This window comes from Marmota flaviventris, chromosome 19 (assembly GCF_047511675.1).
Source record: "Marmota flaviventris isolate mMarFla1 chromosome 19, mMarFla1.hap1, whole genome shotgun sequence".
Classification (NCBI taxonomy): Eukaryota; Metazoa; Chordata; class Mammalia; order Rodentia; family Sciuridae; genus Marmota; species Marmota flaviventris.
Genome location: NC_092516.1, coordinates 37,946,236 through 37,972,102, shown reverse-complemented (window position 1 = coordinate 37,972,102; position 25,867 = coordinate 37,946,236). Strand labels below are relative to the sequence as shown.

The 25,867-nt window shown below is 49.3% G+C and overlaps 1 protein-coding gene across 5 annotated transcripts in view; it reads right to left on the bottom strand.

Moving 5' to 3' along the window:
* Mad1l1 (mitotic arrest deficient 1 like 1) overlaps window positions 1-25,867 on the bottom strand; it is a 357,731-nt gene that overhangs the window by 329,401 nt on the left and 2,463 nt on the right. For 3 of the 5 annotated variants that reach the window (XM_027922766.3, XM_071605258.1, XM_027922768.3), the window contains exons 2-9: window positions 25,355-25,517; window positions 21,785-21,925; window positions 19,187-19,366; window positions 16,278-16,402; window positions 15,492-15,573; window positions 13,469-13,599; window positions 13,245-13,359; window positions 11,264-11,325 (exon numbers count right to left, since the gene is read on the bottom strand). In XM_027922766.3, the coding sequence (XP_027778567.1) occupies window positions 11,264-11,325; window positions 13,245-13,359; window positions 13,469-13,599; window positions 15,492-15,573; window positions 16,278-16,402; window positions 19,187-19,366; window positions 21,785-21,925; window positions 25,355-25,504 (986 nt within the window). In that variant the 5' untranslated portion in view covers window positions 25,505-25,517. Of the gene's footprint in view, window positions 1-11,263; window positions 11,326-13,244; window positions 13,360-13,468; window positions 13,600-15,491; window positions 15,574-16,277; window positions 16,403-19,186; window positions 19,367-21,784; window positions 21,926-25,354; window positions 25,518-25,715; window positions 25,793-25,867 lie in introns of those variants that run through there. The other 2 variants (XM_071605257.1, XM_027922767.3) reach the window with 2 other exon arrangements.

Below are 25,867 nucleotides of genomic sequence, written 5' to 3'. Positions count from 1 at the left end.
CAATGTTCCCGCTGGTCAGCATGATGGGAAGCAGAAGGTCTCAATGAGAGCAAAGCTTCACTCAGGCCATGCATGATGCTGACTCAGCGCCACTGACCTGACCTGTGGACAGCACCCTATTCCACCCAAATCACTCCACACCTGCCCATGCTGTTTCCCACCATCCCTGTAGTCAGGTGCCTCATTCACCTCATCTTCCTCCTTTTCATCCCTCAGGGATCCTCATCAGATAAGAGCCCCATGGCCTCAGCAGGCCCCACTGCCTGGCAAGAGCCTACACACAGAAGGCCTAGACTTCCTTCCTAAGATACCAGCAGCATTTCAGGCTGCAGAGCTTATGCAGAACAAGGCATTTTGCAGGTGCTCAAAATGTACATGGGAACTCGGGCTTCAGGGGCAGCTCAGAGCTCTGCACCCAGATCCAATGGAAACATCACAAAGGAAAGTGTAGAGAACAAGAAAGACCACCGATGCCCTGCAACCTCTCAGACAGCCCTGTGCCTGCCATTTAAATGATCATTTCATTTCACAGCTGTTAGTACAAACCTGTTCCCCGATATGTCTGAACAACCTGCTCCACAGCACCAGCTTTCCACAGTGTGCACAGTGGCCAGCCACCCTCCAACCCCTGCTGCACCTCCCACCTGTCTCAGAAGGACCAGAACTTGATTCCCAGGCAGAACAATGCAGGGCTCAGGAGGCAGGGGACCTGGGCACCAGGTCTGGGAGGTTCAACAGCAAGGGAACATGTGCTCTGGCCCGGCAGGACAGCATGGGAAGCTGGGACAGGCAGGACAGCGTGAGCAGGACTTGTAGTTTCTGATGCAAGTGATAGGATGTTGTGAGGAAGGACACCATGGCTCAGGGCCCTGTGATCCAGGGTGACCCTCACAGCCTCAAGGCTTAAGGGGAAAGCCAGGCCTAAACACACCTGCCCGAGACACTGGCCCTCTAAAGGCCACACGTCATCTGGAAGCTACCTGGGCACAGCCTGTGCTCAGCTGGCTTCAACTTTCTGTCAACTGCAACCACCACCACCACCACCCCCCACACACAGCTTCTCTGAGTGAACTGACCCTTTCTCATGCTGGGTTCCAAGGCTCTCCGTGTTTTCCTGGGGCAAAGAGGTCTTAGGACCCTGCGGCTGACAAGGAAGAGCCAACAAGTGGCAGGACCCAGCAGGTGCCTGCTGAGGCAAAACCAACCTGGACATCTGAAATGCCACTGCACCTCCAATACAATCCCCTGGGAATCATCACAGCCTCCAGGAGCTAAATCCTTTCACCATCTGGCTTTAGATTTTATTATCTCAATTTAAAAGGAGACACAGTAGAAGAGCCCTATCTTCGAAACGTGGAGGAAAGCCCCAGAAAGAGGTTAGGGCACCAGGAACAAAACAAGAAGTATAAAGCAATTCCAGGGCAGAAACTCGCCCTGCAGAGCACACAACTGTCTGGGCCACAGGAGGCGTCTCTCCTGGAAAGCTTCTCTTCCATGTTCCACCCTGCCACTACGCCTGTTCAGGGTGTAGTACAAGCAGAGGGGACAGCCCCATCCCAGCCTGCCCAACTCAACCTGAATAAAACAGCCATGGCCTGTCTTTCCCCTCTCGAAGCCATCAGCACATCAGGGTGGCCACCAATGTCACGAGAACAGGCACCCAAACTTCACAAGGGGCAAAGAAGCAGATGGGCTGCCTCCCTGGGGCTCCCCTTGCTCTGCTTCCCACTGGGAGATGAGGGCTCCAGCCTGTACCACGCCTAACATATGAGCACCCCTCTCCCTCTCCCAACACCAGTGAATGCCTGCTGTATGCACACACCAAGGCTCTGAAGACAAGGCCTACCTTTCAATCCCAAACAGCTAAAAGGACAGCACTTAAAGAAAGCCAACCAAACAGAAAGCAGCAAGCAGCCAGTTCTACCACAGGAGAATAGGCTGACCTTTAAGGTGCCTGAGCCCATAAGGAGCTGTCAACTAGCTCAAGAAGCCCTCAGTTCCGGGGCTCCTGGGTGTGGGGATGAGCCCATTACAGATAAGGGGCCTGAGGGTCCCTCCCTCACTATTTTGTGGGCTTGACAGGAAAAGCTCACAGTTAAGGACTTTTAACTTTAAGAAGAGAGAGCCCAAAAGAAAAGCAGGGGAAAGGGCCACAAGCACCCAGGAATCGAGCGTTTCTTTCCCCTTTTTCTGATTCTGAGCCTCAAAGAAAACCAAGCCAAGACCAGTGACAAAGGGCCAAGACACCTGACAGCTCACCCACCTTCCCAAGCACCAACAGAGCTCCTTGCACTAATCAACCCAAAGCCCTGGTAATTATGTACCATGAACACACAAATCAGGGTAACGACAGCATCCCGGCGGGTCAATTAGCTCCTTCCTTAGAAGGAGACCACGCACTCCCCCTTGCTGTCCTTCTAATTGGTCTCACACATCAGGGAAGCAGGTCCCCAAAACCTGACATCTGGCCAGGCTACAAATGTTTTGGGAAAATGTCCAGGTCAGCACTTGGAGGTTCTCCACTGACTCCTGGTGACGGGTCAGCAGTTTCAGGTGGTCACAGCTGCCAGGCTTCAGAGCTGACATAGACCTCCTGCTCTCCATCCCCCTACACCATCAACCTCCACACCCTTCTGGGTTCCCAGCAAGCCCCATGCACCTGACAGGTATGATGCCCACCAGCGGATATGAAAGAAGGCCAGGCTCAGGCACAAAGGGACAGGACCAGGAGCCAAACCACAGAGGTATCTTGGCCACAGGCAAATTGTTCTCTCTGTAAAGCAGAGACTTGACTACAAAGGGACCCGACGCTCGCTCCATGCCTTTTTTTTTTTTGAAAGAAAGAGAGACAGAGAGCAAGAGAGAGAGAGAATTTTAATTTTTTTTTTTTTTTAATTTTCGGCGGACACAACATCTTTGTTTGTATGTGGTGCTGAGGATTGAACCCGGGCCGCATGCATGCCAGGTGAGCACGCTACCGCTTGAGCCACATCCCCAGCCCTTTTTTTTTTTTTTTTTTTAAGAGAGAGAGAGAGAATTTTTTTTTAATATTTATTTTTTTTAGTTTTTCGGCAGACACAACATCTTTATTTGTATGTGGTGCTGAGGATCGAACCCAGCGTCACGCGCATGCTAGGCGAGCGCACTACCGCTTGAGCCACATCCCCAGCCCCACTCCATGCCTATTTAATAAGGCTCTTCTCTCAATAAGAATCGCTAAATCAATTTTTTAAAAAGCCAAGCCACTGAAGATGCCTGCTCATCTCACTTTGTTGTGACTTGCTCCGAATCTGCTAGAACCTTCGAAAGCACATTACCCCAATTAAGCAATGAGACTCACATATGATGATTGAAATGTACAGCAGTTTTGAAGGGCAATTTGGAACGAGTTATCAATTTCAAATGTGCATATGTTTTGAACTAAAAATTCTGCTTTTAAGAATTCATCCAACCAACACAGCGTTGCTGATTGGGGAAAAACTGGAAACAACCTTACTGTCTCTCAACAGAGGACTGAAGGTAATAAGAGTCCATTCATACAATGGAATCCTGGGTAGCTACTCACTGCAGGCACCAAAATACAAAAACTAGGTGAAAAACAGATGCACAACAAAACAGAAAAAGCCCCACCTAAAAAAGAAGGAATGCACAAACAGTAAGCTGCACCTGCGCATGCTTCTAGAAAGACAGACGAGAAAGTTATCAGGCGATACATGGAAAGATGCACAGGGAAACTGTCCCTTCTACTGTTGTGTGATTGGCACTCGTGAACATTAGAACACAATGTCCCAGGGCTAGGAAGCTGGCAAGGACAGCCAGCCCTGGTTGAGCACCCCTGGTGGAGGTGATGGATGAAGACCACGCCGCACTACTCATTTTAGCCACTCACATTTGCCACATGACTGTTTTTGATTTTAGGCAATCATGCAAAATTGCCTTTCTGCAGCCGACGCCTGGAGTCCACATTGCCACTACTCATCCAATGCCACTTCCACAGCACTAGTGCCCTAAGCCCCAAAGACCCAGACAGACTGAGGAAGCCTGGCACTAAAGGCCCCCCAGGAGGTTCAGGCTGCCATGGCCTTCAACAAGCTAAGGGACAGACTCCTTCCCAAAACAAGGCTGACTCTAAACAGCAGCTCCATCTTCTCTCTAGTCCAGTCCAAGTAACCCCCAAAAGCTTTCCAACATACAAATCAGCTTCTTCAAGATCTCTTTTATACCCATTTTAAAGCTGCAGCACCGCAAGTCCTGACTTACACATGCCCATGCAGCCAGCACCTCCCTCACGTTAGAATATTCCCAGCACCCTAAGACTCCCTGTGCCCTCAAGAGAAATCTGGCCTGCTTCCGATCACTACAGGTCAGCGTTGCCCTTTCTAACACTGTAAGTAAATGCAGTCGTACAGTCCAAGCTGAAGTTCCTTCTATCAGCCAGAGGCTCACACATGCTTCTGCGCTCCTCACTATTGGGTGGCCTTCCACTGTGTGGGCAGCCCATGGTAAACTCTCCTCTCTCCTACCGGCAGTTGGGACAAAGCTCCTAGGACATCCTTGTACAAGCCTTCACGAAGTCATACTTTCATTTCTTTTGGGTAAATATCTAAAAGTAAAATCGCTGGGTCATGTTCTAATTGTAAAAAATGCTGCCAAAACATTTCCAAAATGGTTGTACCATCTCCTAGTTCCAAAAGCAACGTTTACAAGGTCTGGCTGTTCCCCATCGCTGCCGACGGCTGGGAGGGCCAGTGTTTCTAATTTTGGGCAGACTGTTGGGTACGTAGTGGTATTTCAACATGAGTAATTTGTATTCCCCTAATGACAAATGATGCTGAGCGTCTTCTCACTGTCCTTATTTACCATGCATATATCTTCTCATGTAAAGCAACTGTTCAAACTCTTTGGCCCTTTTTAATCTGGTCATCTTATAGATTCGTAAGTATTATTTGTATGTTCTGGATACAAGTCTTCTGTTGGGTACACGTATTGCAAATATTTTCTCCTAGTCCATGATCTGCTTTTTTACTTTCTTGTGTGTTTTGAGAGGTTTTTAAATATTAATGAAGTCTAATTTATCGAATTTTTTCATGTATAATTCATGCTCTGTATGTCCTAAGAACTCTTTGCCAAACACAAGCTTCCAGAAGTTCTAGCTTTAATGCATAGGTATGTGCCCCACTTTGAGTTAAATCCTGTGTTCAGTGTGAGGTGAGTGTTCAGGCTCACACCACATCCACACACAGACACACTATTGTTCTACAATCATTTGTTGAAAAGATTATTGTTCTCCCACAAAATTCTTTTTTTTTTTTTTTTTGAACCAGGGATGGAACCCATGGGCACCTAACCACTAAGCCACACCCCCAGCCCTTTTTTGTATTTTATTTAGAGACAGGTCTCACTGAGTTGCTTATGGCCTCACTAAGTTGCTGAGGCTGGCTTTGAACACACAATCCTCCTACCTCAGCCTCCTCAGTCACTGTGATTACAGGTGTGCACCAGAGCCTGGCACCTCCCACTAAATTTTTTTACACTTTCCACAAAAATCTACTGATACTGCATTCTAGAATTATTTCTGAATTTTCCACTCTGTTCCACTGAGTTACCAATACCATACTCTCTTAACACACTACATTTGTAGCTGGCCTTGAAATTGGCCCTCTACCTTTTTTTGAAATTGTTACAGCTAGTCTAGGTCCTGAATGTTTTGATATGAATTTTAGAAATCAGTTTGTTGAGACTGTGCTGAATACAAGGATTAATTCAAGAGAACCTCCATCTTAACAATATTGGCTCTTCTAATACAAACATGATCACTCCATGATGCTGTGGAACATATTTGGTCTTTCTCACTGTCTCCTGACTTACAGTTCCTAAAACCCTTGAAATCTCCAGAGGGATAATGGTCCTTTGTATGCTAATGAGAAAGTTGGCCACAGGCTGCCCTAGGAAACTTCAGGATGAGGCACTTCACCAGAAAGAGCAAGGCAGGATGTCAGGCTGGCACTCACCCTCCACAAAGGAGAGAGCAGCAGGTTGTTGGCCACAATGGTCAATGATGCCATCGATTATGCCTACGGAGGAAGGCCCCCAAAAAACCAAAATGATAGCATCCAGAACTTCCGGACAGCTGCACACCTGAAGGTTCCTTAGCCTTTTACCTGGGGGAATCTGACACTAACTCCAAGTAGACAGTGTCTGAACTGAACTGCGGCCACTCACTGGTGTCCATGGAGGACAGCTTGCTGTGTGGAAAACCACAGCTGGTGTCGGAGTGCTGTGCTGAGAGCACAGGGAGTTTATTTTTTCCTCTTATAGTTTCTCTCCATTTCCCTATATTATTAGGTCATCTTTAATTACTGTCAGCTGCATCTTATGGGTTCCAGAGTGCAGATCTTAAACATTTTGTTAAATTTATCCCTAAGTATTTTACATGTAGATTGTTTGTTTTGCAGTGCTGAGGATGGAACCCTGGGCCTTCCATATGCTAGGCAAGTGCTCTACCACTGAGCTACAACCGCAGTGCCCCCCTCTACCCCTCAAATCTGTGATTGCCTAGGCTGGCCTCAAACCTGTGATCCTCTTGCCTCAGCCTCTGGAGTAGCTGAGATTATAGGCATGCACCACTGGGTTCTGATGTTATTGTAAACAGTACAACACAAACAGTATTTCCAATGATTTGCTGCTAGTACACAGAAATATAATCTATTTTTGTATATTGTTCCTGCATTCTATGACCCTCTTAACCTCTCTAATTGGTCCAGGTACTTTTTTGAGGGGCAGGAGTAATACAGGAGATTGAACCCAGGGGTGCTTTTACCTCTGAGCTGAACCTCCAGAGTTTTTGTTTGTTTGAGAAAGGGTCTCACTAAATTGCTGAGAATGGCCTTGAACTTGCAACCCTCCTGCCTCAGCCTCCCTCTGCCTGGCCCTAGATACTTTTTTATTCACTCCTCAAGACTTCTGACATAAATAATTATGTTGTCTCCAAATGGAGACAGTTTCATTTGTTCTATCCAGCCTGTCTAACCTTTTCTTTCTCTTACCTGATTGCACAGCGAGGACATTCAGTACAATGACAGCTCTGCCTCCTCCCCAATGTCAGGGCAGTGGTCAGTCTATCAATATTATATTCATTGTTGTTTTTTATAGATGGCTTTTATCTGCTTATGGAATTTCCCCTCTTTTCCTAGCTGGCTGAGAGTTTCAATCATAATTGTTAAATTTTCACAAATACTTCTGTTCATCTTGAAATGTGTCAACAGGATTATTCTATTAAAATAATTTATTAATTAATCCTATTCAAATCATTTTCTAAAAAGTAGCACCCTTGCGTTCCTGGGATGGACTCCACTCCATCTTTCCTACCAGCCCGTCTCCACGATTCCATCAGGGCCCCAGGCAGTCCTTCCTGGTCACCGCCTCCAACTGTGCACTTTCCATACTTCAAGTCATTCCCTAGACAGAGCTCTTGAAAGACCAAGTTCATCATGTCGCCACCCCACACTGTGCTGAATCCTTCAGTAAACTCTCAAAGCCCCTCAGGATGAGGATACCATGCTTACATGCTTCCTAGCACCAATGCTCTCCATCCCTGCCAGGTCACAGGGCCCTGTCACCCCATGCCACAGCATCACACACACACTGCCATTCCCTCTCTCCCTGGGACTCTCAAGAAGCCTAATCTGCACCTAGCCCATGTGACCCTGTGCACTGGATACATCATCACATGACAGACACAGTACCTCAGCCCAAAGTGTCTTCCTCATGGTTTGTGCCAAAAGACCCACCCCAGCCAACTCATCCAACTCACCCAACCATCTCTCCTAATATCCCTGGGCTTTATTTATCTTACTTTATTTCATTTTATTTTTGTAGTTGTAGATAGACAGCATGCCTTTATTTATTTATTTTTATGTGGTGCTAAGGATTGACCCCAGTGCCTCACACATGCAAGGCAAGCACTCTGTCACTGAGCTACAGCCCCAGTCCCAGCCCTGGCCTTCTCAGACATAAAAAATCCCAAACTGGGAAGGTGATCACTGTCACACTATAGAGAACTTGATGTTAAGCCAGAGTCTGAAGCCACACATCCCTTGACAATCTCAGGAAAGCCAGACCTCAGCTCTCAGAAGAGCACCCACTCTGATAGTACCTGCTTTCAGCACCAGAAGCACACAGACCCCAGAGGGCTCAAGACCCCTAGAGAGACTCATCAAGGACAGGGCAGGCACTTGACAGGCGAGAGCTGCTGCCTGCCCCCCCACCCACCCCAGAAAAGGCAGAAACTGGGACCAAAGAACCCTTGCACCCTGGTCAGTCAGACCCCTGGTGTTAATGAAAAAGTCTCTATGGGAGGGCAAATGGCCCAAGGACAGGCTGCAAAGGGTGCCCACAAGGCTCGGAGAGGAAAGTCAGATCACCAAGGGGGTAGTGCCACCTAGTGGTGGCTGGAACCCATAGAGCCAGAGACAAACACGCCCCAAAATCATGGCAGAGCCTCAGTCTAAATGTCAGAGACCAAAACCCACTTCCACATAGTCTTCCTCAGTGACAGCTGGCTGACCTTCTCAGGTCCCTGGATGGATTTCAGGTGGTGGGTCCCTAAACTGGTACTGAGTCATGTGTCTTTGCACAAATGTGTAAACATGCAAATATGCAACTGCTCCTGCAAAGACCCGAAGTCAGAGCACTGGGCTTCAACTGTTCCCTGCTCCCCTGGTGCCCATTCCCGACACCAGCTTCAATCTCATGAAGTACAAAGCTCTGCCGAATCACCCACCCTACAAAGAAAGCCCTAATTACTGCCCAAAACCTGCCTCCCCAGAAAAGAAAAAAAGCCAAAATCCTCAGCATGGCAGTTCTCAAGGTCACCCCAATATTAAGCCCAGCCTTTGGGGAGGCTGACCTACTAGGTCTGAGCTTAGCCCAGGAATCTACTTTCTCCAAACTCCAGATGATTTTTTTTTTTTTTTTTTTAAACACAGGGTCTCACTATGCTGCCCAGGCTGGCCTCAAACTCAGGGGTTCAAGAGATCCTGCTGCCTTAGCCTCCCGAGTAATGGACTACAGGTATTCATCACCACATCCAGTTTAAGTGGAGAAATTATTCTCTTCTTTTTTGGTGCTAAGGATTGATCCCAACACCTCATGCATGCTAACGACACCTTTCTAACACTGAATTGCACCCCAGGGCCCAAACTCTAGGTGACTCTGATGAAGGGCCTCATCTAATGCAGCTGATCTGTATTCCAGACCTACAGGACAAGCATAACCATGGCGCTCAAATCACCTGAGCTCAAAGCCTGCCCCAAGAGAGTGGGTGCTCAGACAGCTGGGTGGCAGTGGTGGGGGGCGCAGGAATGTAAGCAAGTAGCACAGAGGCTTCCAAGATACCAGGCCCCCACAGCAGCCCAAAGAGAACCAGGCACAACACATGAAGCAGGAGAAAGACCTGCCCTTCACAGATGCCCCCCAGCAAGGGAACCTCAGGAGCCCAAGGGTCCACCATAGTAAGGATGGCACCCCTCTGCCTTCCAAAAGGACAGTAACACCTTGAGGCATGTCCTAAGGATGTGATTTGGCTCTACTTCACAAGCACTGAGTGGGAGAAGTACTGTGCTCATTTTCAGCCATGATAAGAGGGGCCTAGAGTGGTGTGGCCCCTGGTAAGGGTCTCACTAGCTAAGGGGCAAAGGTCAGATCCACTTGCCCTAGATGGGGACACACAGTGCCCGCAGTGCCCACTCCTTCTTCCTGCCCAGCCCCAGGATGGCAACAGGCACCACCGCCAGGGACTTGGGACAGCAGGAAGAACAACACACATAGCATGTGGCCTCCCAAGAACCAGCCCGCCCTCATGCCAGCCACAAAACAGGGTCTCCAGACAGAAGGGATGGGTCCAAATGGTTCAAGGAGCAGCTGGACATTCCAACCTGGACAGAGAAGTTGGTGCCATTCTGGTCAGAATGGCAGCCAGCCACATCAGTTCCACGTATCTGACTGATGCTAGAAGCTGCTGGCAGACCTCTCCAACAGAGCCAATCAGGCACAAGGGGCTTCTTATCTCCCTTACAAGAAATGTAAGAAATGGATATGTGTCGTGTGATCAGAGAAGCTCCAAGACCCATTTGGATACCTAGCAAGTTCAGAGAACAGAAGGAAACAGACGGCATCAGCCCTGCTGGGCCAGCTCTCCATGAGCCCAGATTCTGCAGGTGGAGTTCAAGAGGAAACAGCAGCCTGGTCTGTCCTCTGTGACTTCTCAAGACAAAAAGAAAATCAAGAGGCATTGTCAAGGAACAGAACTGAAGCCAACATTGCCAATCAGAAGGTGGCAGATTCCAGAGCCAGCAGTCGATGTATAATTATAGCAAAGGACAGCTCAGTAAGTCTCAATCCTCACTTTCCCAGAGCAGCAGGAAAGACACCAGGAAACTACAAGTTTTACAATCCCCTGAGCAAATAAAACAAAAGGCTCCTTAAACTTCACAGGCCTGTGTTCTGGGGTCCAATGACTCATTCAAAAGGATCAATCCACACTCTCCCTGAGACTTGGAGCACATCGAGAACTGAGAAGGGGGAGCTGGACCAAGGCTGGGAGGCAATCAATCTGCAGAGGGCCACAGCAGCTAACAGGCAGAGGACCACAAAGCCAGTGCTATATCAGATGAGCAGTGGTACCCAGAAAGACGGGACAGAAGACAGATGGGACTAGTAACAGGAACAGCTCTGCCCTTTGTATGTGTCAGAACATGATGGCCAGCTGCTCCAACATGCAGCCCATTCTGAATCCCTCCACCCACCCACTGGCAATGAGCTTGGCACAGACTAGTTACAGAGGCTGCTCCAGGGGCCCGAGTAGGACAACATCCACTATCATGGCTTAACCCTAAATCCAGTTAATCCCCAACCTCTCAGGTTACAATCACACAAAAGAAATTATTTCTCCCAAAAGCAATTACTTCCTGGGCATGTACAGAGTCCTCTAACAAAGTCTGACAATGCAAGGCGATTGGACAGCTGCCCCTGCTCTGCTCAAGGACATCTGGTTTTCAATGAAGGCATTACTGAGACTTAGACAGGAAGAGTCCATCAGTCCCCTTTCCCTCCCACTGTGAAATGCCTCACTAAACACAGGCAGGGTGGGTCTAAAGCTCCTACGCCTACCTGGAAAGGACTCTGAACAAAGAGGCAGGGCTGCCTTGTCAATATAGAAGCCAACTACCCAGAGAGGTAGGGATGGGGGACAGCGCCCACCTACCTGAGGTCCAAGCCCATGGTGTGGTCCAGATTCTCCCAGCTTTGCAGCTTTGCCAGCAGCCTCTGAAAAACAGGTATAGGCAGGTCTCCTATCACCATGTGTCAGACAACTGGCACAAAAACACCATGACACAGACACTAAGCCCCCGATCTTAGGGAAGGATCTGCCCTTATCTCTGAGCTCAGATGTGTGGCTGCTCCAAGGATGCACCAAAGCAATCAGGCTATTATTCCCAGCTGCTGAAGCTACGCAGCACACAGCTCATTCCTTCCTGGACCTGTATATCCAAGTGTGAATCCAGCAAGCTACAAGGAACATGAGGGTACAAAGGTTTTGCAGTCTCTTGTGCCCAGGGTGCAAGACTCACCTGTCCCCTCTCCCAAGTACCTCTCCGGATGCCAAGCCCCAGACAGATGGACTCAGTCTAACAGACAAATTTTCCCCAATCCTATGGCAGACTAGGACCAGCAAGCCCCATGAGAATGGGCCCGTTCAATGCTGGCCCAAAGCCCAGAAAGTTGCCCTTCTGGAATTGAAGCAATTGAAGGAAGGACCACTTGGATTTGACCTCCTGTCACCTCCTCCCATAACCAGCAGAGTGCTACTACAAACCATTCATTTGAGTATTTCCAGATCTCCTCTATGTACCAAGCACATGCTTGGTTATTAACTTTCCTACAGCCAGTGCTGGTCAAGTTACTATGCACCAGGCCCTGCTCTGAACACTTGACATGAGGCAGACACTGTCACTATTCCTCACTCTGCAGATGAAGAGAAAAACAGGTTAAGGAACTGGCCCAGAGTCAAAGAGCCAGCAAGCATCCACAGCAGGACTTCAAACTACAGGCAATGTGATTCTAAACCCCCAAATCTTAAAACAATTTCAAAAATAACTATGTCAAGAGAAAAAGAGAAGAGCAGTTGGCTGACAGTCGTCTTTCCAATACACTCCTACAGAAGCTACCTCTGAGGAGGAGCCGCCCTGGAAGGCCCCACTGACGGCAAACAGCCGCAGCAGCTGCTCAGAGGGCTCTGTGGCCCCAAATGGCTCTAAGCTGTCTTGAAGCTCCAAAAAAGGACAAAGAGTGCTCCCCAGGTCAGGAAGTGGCCAGTGTAATTCAGGGCGGCCAAAGATGGTTAAGATGGTTGGAACAGTGGCGTGGAGCATGTCAGACAAACCAGGGTAGAACAGCAACAGAGTGACTGAGGAGAAGCAGTAAAAAGGACAAAAACTCCAGGCAGGAGCCAGGAATCCTCAGCTCTGGTCCAAACTCACTGGACACTGACGCTCCATTTCCTCCTCCAACCACAAGTTGACTTTCCAATACTGTACAGCAATGGCATTTTCCCACACAGCGTCACTGGTAAGTTACAATGACAGATCAGAAGAAAACACCCAGCATGGCTCTCCATCATGTCCTCACATGTAGGCAACGTGTGCCATTTCCTTGCTGGCACACCCTCTGTGCCAGTCCTCTACAGCCCTGAGTTAAACTGCATAAACTCAGTGGCTTCAACACAGTTTCCTACAATACTTAAGCCCAAAATCCCACTTAGTTCTCACTGAGCTAAAATTCAGGTGTGGGCCAGCTGCATTCCTTCTAGGGGCTCCCAAGAGAATCCATCTATTGTCTTTTCCAGCTTCTAGGGCTGCCCACACCTGCTGCCTCTACCCTCACAACTGGCAATGGCAGGCAGGTCTTCCTCTCCTACTTCCTTGAGACCATGCAGCCCACCTGACAACCAGGATCCTCCCCCACTACAGGTCAGCTGATTGGCAGATCCAACCTTGTCACACACATTCATAGGTTCTGGGATTAGGACATGGACCCCTTGAGGGCCATTGTTCTTCCTACCACACCCACATGACAATAAATACATTACAGGTAACCAGCTGTTGCACAAGATGGAAATGGCCAGAGTCCTCTGGAGAGGGCTAAGGACAGTCCCATAGGCACGGCTTGCCCACTTGAACCCTTACCTCCTTCTCCAGTTCTAAGTCAACCAGAGTTTCCTGCATCTTCTCCTGGCGGCCCAGCCTCCTCTGAAGCCCCTCCAGCTCCTCTGTGAGCAGCCCGTTGGTCTCCCTCATCTCCCTGCAAGGCCAGAAACTGTCACTCCCACAGCGACATATACAGGGGACAAACCCACCCCATGAACCCCAGTCGCATCTGGAAGCGGCTGGGCCTCATCCCAGCTCCTCACCGCAGGTGTGCATTGTCCTCCCGCAGCCGCTTCAGCTCCCGCTCCATCCTGGGAAGCCGCAACAGCTCAGATTTCATGCTCCGCACCACGGCAGCATCCTGCTCCTGCAGGCACAGTTTCTGCTCCAGGTCCTGACGGAGGCAGGCAGAGAGGAAGAAAGGAAAGAAGAGTGAGCAGCCAGGGGACACCTAGGAAACGCAAGTCTCAGCTAAGTGAGAAGCCAGTCTGAAAAGGCACATGTGGTGGCTTCGGCCTGCAGGACACTCTGGAGAGAGCAGAAGGATGGGGCAGTGAGATAGCAGTGGCACTCAGGGGGAGGAGGAAAAGCAAGTGGTGCTCGGAGGGCTGCATGACACTACAATGGGGGACACACGTCAGGGTGCATCTGTTCAGAATGTGGCCCCCAAGGGTGAACCCCAATGTAGCCTGTGGACTAGGTGATGAGGAGTCAATGCGGCTTAGTCAACTGTGGCAATGATCCACTTTGAACCGGGTGCTAACTGCGGGGAGATGATGGTGGGAGACAAGGGGTCTGGAAATCCTCTGTATATTCTCTTCCATTTGGCTGTGAACCTAAAACTTTTCTAAAAAATAAAGTCTACTCATAGGAACCACAAAGTTCCTCTGCTAAGTTGTCCCAGTACCAGAACCTTGGCAATCTCCCTGGATTAGGCCCCAACCCCAGATCCCTCCTGAGATTGCACCTGATGTGACTCTGGCTGTGTCCTCTTCAGCCACCTCTAGTCCTGCCCACTTGTGCCAGCATCCATCCACACCACATAAATGCATCCATCCATCTGGTTCCTCCCAGACTGATTTATCCAGAAGGAACCACTGGCACACCTGGCCCAAAGACACTCAGCAAGGACATAACGTTCTCATTACATGAAGTCACTTCTGCACCAGCAGCACTCCTGCAGCAACTGAGTCCATTTCAACTGCAAGAACAGACTTCTTTGCAACATCTGTCACCTTAGGACTCAACAGAAGCACACTGGCATTTAGTGACAATCACTAAACAGGCTGAGTACAAAACTATATCCAAACTGGTCTATCAATAAGTGCCACTAAAGCCAAGCACAGCGGTGCATGCCTATAATCCCAGCCGCTCAAGAGGCTGAGGCAGGATGACCGCAAGTTCAAAGCCAGCCTCAGCAATTTAGTGAGGTGCTAAGCAATTCAGTGAGACCCTGTCTCTAAATAAAATACAAAATAGGGCAGGGGATGTGGCTCAATGGTCAAGTGCCTGAGTTCAATCCCTCCTACCCCGCAAAACAAAAAAAAATAATAAGTGGCACAGAGTCCAGTTCCGTAAGGGGCTAAGTCAAGTGGCAGAGGCAGAGTGACACAGAATACAAATCAGGCAAGCAAAGACTGAGAGGTGGGCTAAGGGTCATAGAGGGAAGGACAAGGTTCAGGAGAAGCTAACCAAGAAGGCGAGTTGTGGGGGGCGAGTGGGGGTGCTAAGCAGGCTGGCAGTCAAGTAGAGCAGGAGCAAAGCGCATAACCTGCCCAAGCAGGCACAGTGGGAAGCTGTAGGGAGCCATGGCCACGGGTCTCCTGAAGGGCCTGGTTATTACTCCAAAGGCAACAAGAGGCCATGGAAGGGATCTCAAGGCATCATCTTTCTGGCAACACCCTCCACAGTGAAACATGTGGCCTGAGCTCCCATCAGATGGACCTGGCTTGGAGACCCATTTCAGTGACTCTCCAGTATGTGACTGTGGGCAGGGTTTCAACTTTTGTAGGTCTACTTTGTACCATCTCCAATGTCACTTTTTTCCTTGTGTTTCTAGTGGGCCTTTCTTCACTAGGACACAAGCTTCCTGGGAGCAGAAATAATTATTTCGCTCACCTTGGCCTCCTGGCAGCCAGCACAGTACCTAGAAGATGGGACAGTGGCTAACATCCACTGAGGGCACCTTCAGCTCAGAAAGGCCTACAAATAGTGGGTGGCAGAAGGGCTAAGACCACCCCTGAGATGCCTGCAGGACACACACAAGGTTGACACAGAGCAACCCACCTTAATCTTCTGTTCTTGGTCTGTTCTTGCTTCTTGGCTAGCCTGAAGTTCCTGAATTTTCTGATTAGCTTCCTGACATTTCCTGTTCAGAGAAGAGTGCATGACATGAAGGAACACCTTGAGAATACTCTCAGCCTAAGCTCCTGGCACAGACAAGGCCACTACAAGGGTACACCCAGGTCCTGGAGTAGCCCCTGCAGTGGCTCTCATCTGGATGGTGCCGTGGATGAACATCGGCCACCAACAGCACCCCACGGTTCTCCACACACTGCTCACCCTCCACCAGTGATCACCAGACCTGATGCAACCACAGAAAGGACCCACTCAGACCTGATCACCCCTCTCCCCAAGAAGCAAAAAACTCAGATTACAGCTGGTAAGGGAAGGGTCAACTCCTCAGGAGAGAACCCAAAGCCTCCTGACCACACCATCCTCCAGATTTTCCCACATCTATCTTGCTTACCATGTCCCCCAAACCTAAAATGTCCTTTCCCATCCACAGCCCACACAAATTCAAGGGACGTCTTGCATGTTCTTCAAAACCTAGCTCAGCATAAGATCTTCTCTGGAAGCCTGCTCTGAAAAGGTGTGCCACCCTGAGAAGGAGGAGCTGCTGCCCTCATCCAGGCTCAAAAACATTTAAAACACCCCCTATCCTAGCACTCAGAATCCCAGTTTCAGAGGCCTTGTGTCAATCCCTCCTGCAGCCTGCGGTGAGAAAAGCATCCAGGGCCTGGCACAGACACAGAGGCAAAGCCCCGCATCCCCAAGCTCCTTCCCCCTCACCTGAGCTGCAGGTCAAGCTGCTCCTTCAGCTCCTGCTTCTCAGACTCCAAGCGCTTCACCTGCACCTCCTGGTCCATCACACTCCATTGCAGCTCTGAGACACGACCCTTTAACACATTGATGGTCTGAAAGGAGAGGAGATTCCAGGTGGCTCATGGATGCAGACGTAACTTCCCGGCAAGTTACAGTGAAAGGAAGAGCCATCACCTCCTGCCTGTTACCATGAGGTGGGAACAGAGCCCACCCCTGGGGAGCCTACACCTGGGTAGATGAGACAGACACTCTCAGAAGTATTGCAGGCCAGAACCCTGGGTCATAGTCCCCACAAGCTGACAGACAGATCTGGGTTACAACCAGGCCCTCGAGGAAAGCTAGTCCTGGGACTCCCAGAGCAAAGCTGCCACTAGCCAGAATGGGCCTAGCCTCTCAGGCCTGGTGGCCTCTATACCCATTACCCTAGGCCCACAGTGACCCTACACCATGCATCCACCTTAGCCTTCCCTCCACTCTTTGGCTCTCATCATGCTCTCAACCCAGAATTCTTCCTCTAACCATCCTCACACCACAATTCCAACCATCAGTAAGGATGCAGCACTCCCAGGCCAGCAAGCTGGGTTAGAACCAGCTAGGTTGGCTACAGTACTCAGAAAGAGATCGTCCCAGAGCAAAACCAGCAGGGCCCATCCAGCAGCCTCCAGGAGGGACAAGTCCACCTGACACCACAGAATAGCCATGTGAAGGAACCACCACTCTTTGCTCTGACATCACCTCATCCACCACCAACCCCTTCCTGAGGGAAAGAGCATGCTGGTCAAGCCAACACAAAAAACCAGCCCTGTTCCTTGTCATGCAAACTAACACAGCCTAAATTCCACCCTAGGGAGCCCACACAGAGGGCAAGACATGGGTCCAGCAACCTCACCCCAGTAAGTCACACTGGGTAGAACTGTAGGGGGCAAGGGGCCTCCCCAGGTAGCATCCTCTGCAGAGAAGCCACAGCACTCCTTTATTTTTCCTGAGAACTGCACCCAACCCAAGACCCAGGGAAACACACTGGTGCTATTCAAAGCATGACCCTCTGGGAGACACACATGGGGCACCCCATACTCAACAATCTGTATGGTTCACTTTATCACAAGAGTGAGCACCACAGTGGGACTCAAAAAACAACAGAGGTGCCAGACATGGTGGCTCACGCCTATAATCAGAGCAACTCAGGAAGCTGAGACAGAAGGATCAAAAATTCAAGGCCAGCCTCAGCAATTTAGCAAGGCCCTAAACAAGTGAGACCCAGTCTCAAAATAAAAAATGAAAAGAGCTAGGGATGCCCTAAGGTTAAACCCCCATACCAAAAAAAGAAAAAGAAAAAAATGGAGATATTAAAAACACAGCCACTGGGCTGGGGTTGTGGCTCCGTTGTAGAGTGCTTGCCTAGCATGTGTGAGGCACTGGGTTTGATTCTTAGCACCACATATAAATAAAATAAAGATCCATCAACAACTAAATATATATATTTAAATATATATATTTTTAAAACACACACACACACACACACACATCCATCAATGGCCTGCTGAGTTCAGTAAACACGCACTGAGCACTAAGCACTACACCAGAGCCAGCCTGCCCTGATGGAGGACAAACATCCTGGGGAAAGTCAGACCATCCGCAAGTAAACAGATGAAACGGAGAACTTCAGAGTGGCACGTAACATAAACTGGGGCACTGTGATAGGAGAATGCAGTCAACGGGGAAGACCTATGACTTTGAACTGAGTGATGAGAGAGGGTTTCTCTGAGGACATGGCCCCACTCAGGACCACCTCTTCTACCCTTCACTGAAGTATATGTATAGCTCCCTTTGGCCACAGAACAGCGACACGGGCCAAAACGCAGATCCCAGGGCCCACAGAGAGCCCACTTCCCCGGAAGCAGGAGCCAGCTTCTCTGGAAGCTGATCACGCCTCCTCTCCTGCCAACACTCGCTTCAGAAGACAGATGTGGGAACAACCTTAACATGCTCCCCAGTGCTGCCAAGGCAAAAATAACCTGCAGCCCGCTCCTGAGGATCTATCAAGTGGAGAAAGCCACACGGAGACAGAATACCAATGATGCGACACGGTGTCCCCCCCCTCAGGCGGTTCTCATCTGTTTCCTCTCCGCACCTGTGATCTTGAACACCACAGAAGAGGGACAGGAAGGACAGAGGAGTCCAGTACCCACCAGCACTAACGCTCAGGCTGTCTCTACAACATACATAGCTGTCCCTGGGACTACAGTTCATATACATCCTGGTTCAAAGGCAGTCTCTGATGCTGAGAGATGCTAAAAGACTTTGCTGATAATCAAAGAAATGCAAATCCAGAGGCACCTACTTACATCTTCTGGAAAAAAGTATTTCCAGAACATACCACCATCTACGAACAGGGAAAGCTACAGCAATACTAGATACTCCATGGTGGCTATCAACACAACCCAGCAACTAGCAACAACCACCACAGAACTGTGACTGGGTCTGCCACCCTATTCCTCGAGTCTGTCCAAACAAAACATAACAGAAATAAACAGACTGCATGCACAAAACTACCTGTCAGGGGGCTATTGGGGCAAACACAAGGAAACCAAACACTGGAAAAAGGACAAAAATGGATTAGCCAACCACTAAAATTCATATTTACAAAGAACAAAAAAGGGCTCCACTTACTAACTGAAAATCACAGAATGGAAAATTAATTTATTTACTCTGATTATGACCATGCAAAAACTGCAGGTGCACATGTGAGGAGCATAGTTTAAAGGATGCCTCGTTGCTACTAGGTGAAGTTGGGAGGTCACTTGTTCTTTTCCCTTGGAAAATGGCTGAAGGCAAAAAAAGCAAACCCCAGGGCCTGCATGCAGGCCCGTGCTTACCTCGCTGGCTGTGGCCAGGCCATCCTCCTTCTCCCGCAGCTGCTGGCTGGCAGTGTCCAGGCTCTGTTTGCACAGCTTATGGCGCTCCAGTTGCTCTTGCATCTTCTCCTCGGCCTCAGCCTCCCGCTCCTGAAGCTGCCGAATACGCGCCAGGAGCTCCTGGTTGCGGTCAACCTCACGCTATGGAGAAGGAAGAGCATGGCCAGAGTGAGTTGAAATCCCAAAGGAGTATCAGGACAAGGATACTCCATTCCCGACTTAGGCCATTCAGGCCCACAGAATAGCCAGATAGAACCATCAGCCAAGTCCCCAGCAAAACCAAGTGAAAACCTGGGACTGGGATGGCAATGCCAGTGCTTCTGCCACAGTAGCATAACAGCTCCCACTGAAAGAAACCAGGGCCCTTGAAGGGCACTCAGCATGGATGACACCACACACTCATTACACTGACTGCTCAGTGATGAGCAGGGATAAGATGGAGCATGGAAAATGTAAAATTCAGAATCCACCTTGGAAAAAAGCTGAGCTTTTGCAGCACCAGCAGATCTTGTCGAACTGCACTCAGGCCATCATTAAAATGAGTCTGCACTTCCCAACGAGCCAATGACTGGAGCAGGGACAGGTGGAAGTCAGCCTACAAACGGAACCATTTACAGGGGAGCTAGATCTGCCACAAGTATATCTGGTCATGCGGCCCTTCAAAGACACCACATATCATTACCCTCAGGGAGACCATGTTGCTTATGCTGGTGAGGAAGGGACAGAACTAGGACACATGCCACTGTGACAACTCATGAGGGCCTGAAGGGTTCACCTTCAGACCCTTCAGATAGTAGGAACCAGATCCCAAGAAGAAAGATGGTGAGTGCCACCCACCCAGCACCCTGCCTTCTAGCTCAACCAGCCTGATTCAGCAGGAAGCTGCCAGCACCAGCTCCCTCCTAGGACCACCAGGAACTTCCCCCAGGTCCTATTTAGAGTAAAGGCTTATGCCACCCTTGCCTAGGACATTCCAGCCCAAAACCAAGGAAAGGTTTAATAAAAGCACACACATAGGGCTGAAGCTTTCTGGAAAGAAGGCCAATCTCTACCACAAGAGGACTCAAGGGGATGCAACTTCAAGTGCAGCCTCAAAATAGCCAGGGGACCCTTTTGCAAAGCAGAATCTTCCATTAGGGGACTTGGAGGTGTAGCTCAGTGTAGAGCACATGAGTTCTACATGGGCCTGATCCCAGCCCCCAAAAATAAAGAAACTGCTCTGTCAGCCCAGGGCCCTCCCACACATCACTACTGCACTGCCAGTCAAACACAGGTGAGGAGCCCAGGTAGGCTTTCAGACCCTAGGTCTTACCACCTAATCAGTATTTTTAGGAAGAGGAGTGCCTGTCCTCCACACTCACCTACCAGCAACCTGGCAGCCCCTGAAAAAACAATGTAGAAGCCAAGACTCCAGGGACAATCTGAAAACAACTAATTGCCATGGCTCCCGGGGACGCCTCAGTATGTCTGTGGTCATGAAAAGCTTCTCAAGTTCCCAAGTTTGTCACTCTGTGCCCCTGAGCTTTAACAGACCCTGCTGCAACTCCTCACTCAAATGCTCTTAGGTACCCAAAAGGCACCACCAACTGTGCCAGACATTGGAGATCCAGGGCAGCCACACAGGCCCTACCTTCAAGGGATTTTGCCCAGAGAAACTCCAATAGTTCCAGGGCCCATCCTTCTGCCTGAGAGCCAGGACCATTTCCATTAGCACTGCATTTCATACAGTCCAAGGGCCCCTGGTATTGTCTGTCCACTCAAAAAATGGCACTTCAAAGTCTTGGCTCATGAGCCCAGACAGCACACCAAGGCAGGAATCTACATTCCTGGCTCTAACAGTCCAACTTGCATTACACCCTGGAGGAGATCTACACAGGGACAGGAAACTGTGAGCACATGTATACACGGCAAGTGGGGGCCAGAAAAGAAAGGGAGGAAGGCCTGAGAGATTCCCTGGTCTGTGGCACTGCCTGAATCTTGGCAGCCTTTCCACAACTGATCAGCACTTAGTGAAAACCTGGCAAAGGACTGTTAATCAAAGCAATGCCGACAGAAGGTTCCTGGACTGAGCCTTCCTGGAGTTGCAAGGCTGCACTTGCCTGCTGTCCTGGGAAGCCAAGAGCAAGCACAGCAGCGAGAGTAGGGCACTTTCCTGAGGCCCTACAAACACCCTGGTGAGACAATTCATGCAACTCAGTAATGTTCTAAGCCTGTCACCCCTGCACCACTTGGTAGATCTGCCAGATCTGCATTCCAATTTCTCCAGAGAAAAGAGGAAACCAAGACACCCAGCAGATTTGTTGGCACTGTGGCCTCACTGAGCAGTAAACACAGCCAGAGAATCCCCACTTTGTGGCTGTCCCCATATCAAGCCACCCTTCTCCAGCACAGCTAACATGGACCCACCATAGGTATCCTCAGAGGAACAACCTGGCAATCCCCATGCAGAGTGCTTCAGTCTGCCCTGGCTGGTTCCTGACTTCTTACAGCCTGGTAAGCATGCACCCAGCCTATTGTCCCCAGAGGCTGATTGGACAAACCCTGCCCACCTGGACCCACCTCGTAGTTCCTGGCGCTGGTATTGGCTGCCCGCTCCAGCTCCACTCGAGCCCTCTTGTGACTCAGCTCCATCTGCATCTTCTCCCGCTCCACCTGGATGAGGTAGGACTTCGAACGGATCTGCTCTGCTCTTTCCTCCAACTGAGAAGGTCGTACCCAAAGAGAAAGAAAATCCTCAGCAGCCACATCAAACAAGGCAAGTTGCTCAGCTCAACGCACCCCAAGTGCCACTCCAGCAAGGTCTTGGTCCCCAGGTGGGAAGTGGGTGAGAGGCAACAAGCAAGGAAAGATTAAGAGAATCAGAAGGAGACGCATTTTAAGATGACAGTGGGTGAGCTTGTTCTAGGAAAGAAGGTGTGTTCATTTTCTATAGCTGTATAATAAACTGCCACAAACTTGACATCTAAAAACACCACTCATTAACAGGCGGTGGGCTCTGCAGATCAGAAGTGCAGACATGTGGCTGGGTTCTCTGATCAAAGTTTCTTAAGACTAAAATTAAGGCAGTTGGCAGGAACCCCTGGCTAGCCCACCAGTGAAAGACAAGATCCACTTCTCAGCTGGCTGTCAGTACCTGGAAGCTGCTCACCCCCCTCACCACATGCCCTACTCCCTCCCCTGCTGAGTCCAACTCTTCTGACTCTAACATCTTTTTAAGGGGCTCATGTGATTAGATCAAAAACCCAGGGAACCTCCCCAACTTAAAATCCACTGATTGATTGGCAACGTTAATTAGATCTTCAAAATCCCACTGCAACAACACCAAGTTAGCATTCAATTGAGTAACCAGAAGGTTAGAGTCTACGATGGGGCCAGAATTTGGGGGCTACTTTAGAAGTAGGCCCACAAGAGATAAGTACTTGCAGGTGATTCAAGCCTCAAAGGGTCCCAGAGGACACGCCAACAGTCTCTCATAGTCACTGTTTTCACTGGGACCAAAGCCTTGCTGCCTGGTACCTCCCAAACACTTAACCTACACAGACCCTTGAGCTGAATCAGAATCACTTCTAGACACATTCTCAGGAGGCTCACATACACATTAAAGTCTGTAAACCACTGGGCTAGCATGGTCTCCTATGGGGGCAATCTTGCCCCAGGGGACACTTAGCACTGTCTGGAGACACTTCTGATTGTTACAGAATGGCAATAGTAGTGCTGCTGCCCACCGATACACAAGGGCAGAAGCCCAGGATTGTTGCTAAACATCTGACAGTGCCCAGGAAAGTTCTGCAAAAAAAAAAAAGTGCCCAGCCCCATGCCAACAGTGCCCACAGGGTGAGGGCCCTAGCTAAAGCAATGCTCCTCCCCTGGCCCTCCCACCTGGGTTCTTTCTTTATTCTTATTACATTTCACCTCATTGTAACTCTGACCTGTTGATATTTGGAGGTTCCTAAACCCATTCTTCATACTCACTAGCCTTCTCATTCTTAACTCTGTCTCAGAAAGTCAGAACCTCTCCATCTATAGGGATGTCACCACACAGGGACCAAGGGCACCATACTTGCCCGCCGGTTATGTGTCAAGAACAACTTAAAACTTTCCTTTGTGTTTAAACAACACTGAGGTTTTTTAATACACTCCCAACTAAACACTCCCAACTAAAACAAGGGCTAAAAAGAGGGGCAGGCATCTGGCAGACAGGACACCCCATCCATCTTTGCCTCCAAATTCCCCAGATTGTCCTCAGGTCCCTCACCTACAACTCAGGGAGCCTTGAAAGGAAGAAAAAGAACCATGACTGGCATCCAGGGCAGGACATGACCAGAGTCAGGTCCCAGACAGGTCTGTAATCATGATTCCTACCCACCTCACTTGGGTACAGACTGATCACTGATCCCTACCTGAGGAAGTCTGTAACAGTAAACAATGGGGACCTCCAAGGTCCAATTCTGATTAAAGAATCCCATGATTTTCCCTTTTTTTTGGTGATGCTGGGGATTGAACCCAGGACCTTGAGCATGCGAGGCAAGCATTTTACCAATTGAGCTATATCCCCAGCTCCCATGGATTTTTTTTTTTTTTTTTTTTTTTTTTTTAATCAGGGATTACTGAACTCAGAGGCACTCAGGCATTGAGCCACATCTCCAGCCCTATTTTGTATTTTATTTAGAGACAGGATCTCACTGAGTTGCTAAGCGCCTCGCCATCATGAAGCTGGCTTTGAACTCACGGTCCTCCTATCTCAGCCTCCTGAGCCACTGGGATTACAGGCGTGCGCCTCGATATCTGGCACACATTTTCCCATGGATTTTGACAAGCTAAATTTCCCAGACATTTGCATCAATAACATTATGCCACTTTTTAAAATCATAGCATTTTTTAAGACCAAAGTTACCAATTTATTTTGCCAGAAATCAAAGATAATAACCACCTATTAACACTGCCTCTTCATAACAGTGGTGGTACACACCTATAATCCCAGTGACTCAGGAGGTTGAGATAAGAGAACCTCCAAGTTCAATGCCAGTCTCATAAACTTAGTGAGACCTTGTCTCAAAATTTAAAAAAAAGCGGGGGGGGGCTCTGGAGGGGGCTAGATGTGCTCAGCAGTGAGAGAGTGCCCCCTGAGTTCAATTCCCAGGTTACAAAAAACATTTTTTTTTTTTTTTTACCACAAAAAGTATAATAGGTCTAATCTCAGAATAATGACCCAAGAAAGGGCAGTGTGCAACTTAGTGCTCTAACTAACAGTAATTCCATCACTGAATAAACCACACAAACACCATCCTTTTTGCCAATCAGTACATGAGCCTTACCTGGTTCAGTTGACACGGGTCACAGAATCCAGAGCACATGCAGGGTGGACAAGAGAAAGATAGACACAAGCAGGGAAGACCGAGAGGAGGATGGTACAGCAATGGTGCAGTGACAGGGCTCAGGCAAGGCCAAGACACGACTTCTTTCCTTGGGGGCCCAGATGTCCCAGCCCAGAATAGGACTAAGCCCATGACTCTCTAGGGCCTGAAGTCCTTCAGGAGACCTGAACCCTTTGCAACTGTATCCATAGTAAGCATTCGCAAGAACTTGGAATGGAATGAAATATAACTGCAATCAGAGAAAACTGCAAAAATCACAGGATCTGCAAATTGCCCCCTATAGGCTAAAACAGAATATCCAGTCCCTCCGCTTATTGCCCTGGCTTTCTCACTAGGCTGACTAGGCGACCAGGTGCCTGTGTTTACAATACAGCCTCTCTATGTTACATCTTCAAGGGGACAGTATGCTCATAATTCTGGCACCCATGCTCCTACGCAGTTGGGTTTTGTCCTCAATTAAATGAGCAGACTGGCTTTTTAGCATCCATGAATACATCAGTATGAACCCACGGCTATGCACCATGTCCACTCTTGGGGTGCTTACGAGGCAGGCCTTTAACCAAGACAGTTCAGGGCAGGTCCTGGTCTCCAACTAGCACCCCAAATGATAAATGCCCAGGATGAGATCTGGAAGACCACAACTGGCCTCTAAGCCTACCTAATACTCACCTGCCTCAATTGTGTAGAACTTGAACAGGCCCCACCTGAGCCCAGGTGTCTTTAACAGAGACCCAACCCAGCACATGCCCCTCACCTGCATGCTCTGCTGGTACTGCATCTGCAAAGAACCTGGGGCAGAGGTGGACACATCCAGGCCGGATCCTCCCTCCACTCGCTGAGAAATGAAGTTGTTCAGAGATCTCAGGGTAGACAAGACAGTGGTGTTCTCCCCCAGGTCTTCCATGGTCACTTTCCTTCTGGGAGAACAAAAAAAGTCAGAGTCAGCCTTTCCACAGACCATCAGATGCCACCATCAGCAACGCTTTTGGACAGCCCTAATGCCATCTCAGAGCCCATAACCACTTTATTCAAAGGAAACAGAGAGTTCACTCCACCAATTTACCAAGAGGAAATGAGGCATAAAAGAATGCCAACACCAGGCTCAGTAGCCGTACCTGTAATCCCAATGACTCAGGAGGTTGAGACTGAAGAATCACAAGTCTGGGGCCAGCCTCAGCAATTTAGTAAGATCCTGTCTCAAAATAAAAAGAGCTGGGGATATAGCTCAGTAGCAAAGTGCTCGCCTCGCATGCACAAGCCCATGAGT